This window comes from Nansenia antarctica (genome assembly GCF_963989245.1).
Source record: "Nansenia antarctica genome assembly, chromosome: 3".
Lineage (NCBI taxonomy): Eukaryota > Metazoa > Chordata > Actinopteri > Argentiniformes > Microstomatidae > Nansenia > Nansenia antarctica.
Window position 1 is genome coordinate 68,421,194 of NC_137688.1, and position 5,000 is coordinate 68,426,193.

Consider the following 5,000-nt stretch of genomic DNA (forward strand, 5'->3'; position numbering starts at 1 on the left):
TGGTTGAATGCAGCCATCCTCAGTGTGTATCAGGGTAATGGAGGCGTGTGTGTGTGTGTGTGTGTGTGTGTGTGTGTGTGTGTGTGTGTGTTGGGCTGCTGGCCTGATGATGATAGCAGCAGTTACATATTTCCATTTCCCTCTCAGCCATAATGATCAAACCATTGAGGAGGAACCCTCTGAATGTTGTCTATAGATACAAACCAGAGGGTGATGGTGTGCTTATTCTGTTGAGTGTTTGTGTGTGTGTGTGTGTGTGTCTGTGTGTCTGTGCAAGGATGTGTGTGTGTAAATGAGTGCCTGCATGTGTGTGTGTGTGTGTGTGTGGGTCTGTGCAAGGATGTGTGTATAAATGAGTGCCTGCATGTGTGTGTTTGTGTGTGTGTGTGTGTGTGTGTGTCTGTGCAAGGATGTGTGTGTAAATGAGTGCCTGCATGTGTGTGTGTGTGTGTGTTGTGTGTGTGTATGTGTGTGTGTGTGTGTCTGTGCAAGGATGTGTGTATAAATGAGTGCCTGCATATGTGTGTGCGTGTGTGTGTGTGTGTGTGTGTATGTGTGTGTGTGTGTGTGTGTGTGTGAGTGTGTGTTCAGTGTCTGGTCTTGCAGAGCTAGTTTTCATGCACAGACACTAGGTGGCTCCACTTGCCATTCTAGGGGAGCCAAATACGTAAATACACAACATGGCCAAAGGTATGTGGACACCTGAACATCTTACCCATTATGTGCTTGGGGAACATCTCATTCCAAAACCACGGGCATTAATATGGAGTTGGTCCCACCTTTGTTGCCATTAACACACTTGTTAATGTTGCTATGCGTGTGTGTGTGTGTGTATGTGTCTACCTGTGTTAAAGGGCAGGGAGTAGAGGATGGTGTGTGTGTGTGTGTGTGTGTGCGTGTGTGTACCTGTGCTGAAGGGTAGTGAGTAGAGGATGGTGTGTGTGTGTGTGTGTGTGTGTGCGTGTGTGTGCGTGTGTGTACCTGTGTTGAAGGGTAGTGAGTAGAGGAAGGTGTGTGTGTGTGTGTGTGTGTGTGTGTGTGTGTGTGTGTGCGCGTGTGTGTAGCTGTGTTGAAGGGTAGTGAGTAGAGGAAGGTGTGTGTGTGTGTGTGTGTGTGTGTGTACCTGTGTTGAAGGGTAGTGAGTAGAGGAAGGTGTGTGTGTGTGTGTGTGTGTGTGTGTGTGTGTGTGTGTGTACCTGTGTTGAAGGGTAGTGAGTAGAGGAAGGTTCCGGGGACCTGCTCCGCTGCTCTCTTGTACCAGAGGGGGAAGTGGTCGGCGTTGAACACGCCCTCCTTGTCCTCCGCAGTCAGGAAGTCTCTTAGAGCACACAGGAAGTAGACGTGACCACACAGGAAGTAGACGTGATCACACAGGAAGTAGACGTGATCACACAGGAAGTAGACGTGACCACACAGGAAGTAGACGTGACCACACAGGAAGTAGATGTGACCACACAGGAAGTAGACGTGATCACACAGGAAGTAGACGTGACCACACAGGAAGCTGATCCTGGTACACACAGTTACTGGCACCATCCGTAGCGCACACACACACACTCTCACACGTACACACACACACACACACACACACACACGTACACACACTCGCAACCGCACGCACACACGAGCGCAGGTATACACGCACGCACATACGCACACACATGTACATACCACACACACACGCACACACACACCACACACACACACACACACACACACACACACACACACACACACTTACTGGTTGGTGAGCTGGTCTGGCAGCACGAACAGATTGATTCTGGAGAGCCCCGTACGCGTCCCCAGGTACGCTATCTCTACCCCCTTATCAGAGTTCCTACACACACACCACACACACACACACACACACACACACACACACACACACATGGATGGAGGAGGAGGAGGAGAAGGAGAAGAGGATGTTAGAGGGGTAGTGGTGGTCTAGGTGATAGTGAGTTGGACTGGTGATCGGAAGGTTGTGAGTTCAAATCCCGCCTGAAACACCACCACTAGTGTATCTTTGAGTAAGGCACTTAGCCCTCAGTTACTCCAGGGGGAATGTCCCTGTAATCTGTAATCTCGGAATTGTAAATCTCTTTGGATTAAAAGCGTCAGTAATAACAACAGGCAGATTGAGAGAGAGAGAGAGAGAGAGAGAGAGAGAGAGAGAGAGAGAGAGAGAGAGAGAGAGAGAGAGAGAGAGAGAGAGAGACGTACTCAGACTTGTTCATGACCAGGTTATATAATAATAACAGTCGTACTCAGACTTGTTCATGACCAGGTTATATAATAATAACAGGTCGTACTCAGACTTGTTCATGACCAGGTTATATAATAATAACAGGTCGTACTCAGACTTGTTCATGACCAGGTTATATAATAATAACAGGTCATACTCAGACTTGTTCATGACCAGGTTATATAATAATAACAGTCATACTCAGACTTGTTCATGACCAGGTTATATAATAATAACAGTCATACTCAGACTTGTTCATGACCAGGTTATATAATAATAACAGTCATACTCAGACTTGTTCATGACCAGGTTATATAATAATAACAGTCGTACTCAGACTTGTTCATGACCAGGTTATATAATAATAACAGTCGTACTCTGACTTGTTCATGACCAGGTTGGTCCAGTAGGCCTCTAGCGGAGCCGTCACCACCGCATCAAACAGAACCTCCTGGATCAGCTCCTTATCGCCTAGGAGACATACACACACACACACAAGAGTCATTAACCGTGATTTGAACACATTTTTGAACAAAATTCAAATTTCAACAACAGCATTCAAATCAACATTTAAATACAGAGGGATTAGCACTGAACATGCTTCCTTAGTAACCAGGAGCCAATTAGAGCAGACTGCTCGTTAGCAACGACAACCACAACAACCACAATAACAACAGCCATAAACATAAACATGTGCATATCATAGTCAGACCTGCACACATCAAACACTGGGCTGTAATGAGAGGAGGAGGGACATGGAGTGGAATATTCAGAGAGCAGAGAGAGAGGGGGAGAGATGGAGGGAGAGGGAGGGAGGGAGGGAGGGAGAGAGAGAGGGGGGGAGAGATGGAGGGACAGAGAGAGAGGAAGATAGGAAGAGGGAGGGAGAGAGAGAGGGGGGGAGATGGAGGGAGGGACAGTGAGGGAGTGAGAGAAAGCACGAGAGAGAGAGAGAGAGAGAGAGAGAGAGAGAGAGAGAGAGAGAGAGAGAGAGAGAGAGAGAGAGAGGGAGAGAAAGCGAGAGAGAGAGAGAAAATGAAGGGATATAGTGATGGGAAGGGAAGGAGTGAAAAGAGGAGTGAACAGAGGAATGAACAGAGGATGAAAGGAGGAGTGAGTGGAGGGGTGTGGGGTGCAGGTGTCTCACACTGCAGGTGGGGTTCCCTGCCGCTGAGGTAGAGCTTGATGGCGTCTATCTGGGACAGGTACCGGTGCTCCGGGTGCTCATCTGTGTTACAATACGTCCTGTCAGAGAGACACACTGTTAACACACACACACACACACACACACACACACACACACACACACACATATATACATACACACATATATATATATATATACATACACACACACACACACACACACACACACACACACTCACACACACACACATACACACACACACACACACACACACACACACACACACACACAGCTGATATGGTGGTCTTACCATTCGTCAGCCAGGGCCACATCAGGATGGTCGAGGTCATGAAGACCTGCAACACACACACACTGATTAACTATACCACACACGCACACACACACACACTGATTAACTATAACACACACGCACGCACACACTGATTAACTATAACACACACGCACACGCACGCACACACACTGATTAACTATAACACACACGCACGCACACACACACACACACACACACACACACACACACACACACACACGAGCGTGCGCACACACACATACACCCTCATTCACAACCAATACAACACCAAAGAGAGAGGGATGAGGAGGAAGAGAGAGAGAACGGGGGGGAAGGAAAGGGTTAAACAGAGAGAAAGAAGGCTGGATGGAGGGATCTCAGAGAAAGAGAGGGGGGAGAGACAGACAAGAATGAGCGATGAAAAAGAGGAAGTGTTCTTACCTTCCTCCACAGTGACGTTTCCTCTGAAGAAGTACTTCCCGTGGCCTCGGGACAGCGCCACCCCTAGGCTGAAACAGGAACTTTCATGACCTCACTGATCACCTGACCTCACTGGTCATCTAGTCACCTGATCACCTGCTCATCTAGTCACCTGATCATCTGGTCATCTAGTCACCTGACCACCTGATCACCTGGTCATCTAGTCACCTGGTCATCTAGTCACCTGGTCATCTAGTCACCTTACCATCTAGTCATCTAGTCACCTGACCACCTGGTTATCTAGTCACCTGGTCATCTAGTCACCTGACCACCTAATCACCTAGTCATCTAGTCACCTGACCATCTGATCATCTGGTCATCTAGTCACCTGACCACCTGATCACCTGGTCATCTAGTCACCTGGTCATCTAGTCACCTGGTCATCTAGTCACCTGACCACCTGGTCATCTAGTCACCTGATCATCTAATCACCTGGTCATCTAGTCACCTGGTCATCTAGTCACCTGACCACCTGGTCATCTAGTCACCTGACCACCTGGTCATCTAGTCACCTGGTCATCTAGTCACCTGACCACCTGATCACCTGGTCATCTAGTCACCTGACCACCTGGTCATCTAGTCACCTGGTCATCTAGTCACCTGACCACCTGATCACCTGGTCATCTAGTCACCTGGTTATTTAGTCACCTGACCACCCGATCACCTGGTCATCTAGTCACCTGGTCATCTAGTCACCTGACCACCTGATCACCTGGTCATCTAGTCACCTGGTCATCTAGTCACCTGACCACCTGATCCCCTGGTCATCTAGTCACCTGGTCATCTAGTCACATGGTCATCTAGTCACCTGGTCATCTAGT

The 5,000-nt window shown here is 48.3% G+C and overlaps 1 protein-coding gene across 1 annotated transcript in view; it reads right to left on the reverse strand.

Annotated features, from left to right (window-relative positions):
* The window catches only part of cacna2d3a (calcium channel, voltage-dependent, alpha 2/delta subunit 3a), a gene marked incomplete at both ends in the record, with an annotated part of 220,511 nt that overhangs the window by 39,324 nt on the left and 176,187 nt on the right, over nucleotides 1–5,000 (reverse strand). Inside the window, 6 exons of the mRNA XM_080527471.1 lie at nucleotides 1,197–1,318; nucleotides 1,742–1,837; nucleotides 2,620–2,713; nucleotides 3,390–3,487; nucleotides 3,700–3,745; nucleotides 4,141–4,208. Of these exons, the coding sequence (XP_080383597.1) occupies nucleotides 1,197–1,318; nucleotides 1,742–1,837; nucleotides 2,620–2,713; nucleotides 3,390–3,487; nucleotides 3,700–3,745; nucleotides 4,141–4,208 (524 nt within the window). The remainder of the gene's footprint in view (nucleotides 1–1,196; nucleotides 1,319–1,741; nucleotides 1,838–2,619; nucleotides 2,714–3,389; nucleotides 3,488–3,699; nucleotides 3,746–4,140; nucleotides 4,209–5,000) is intronic.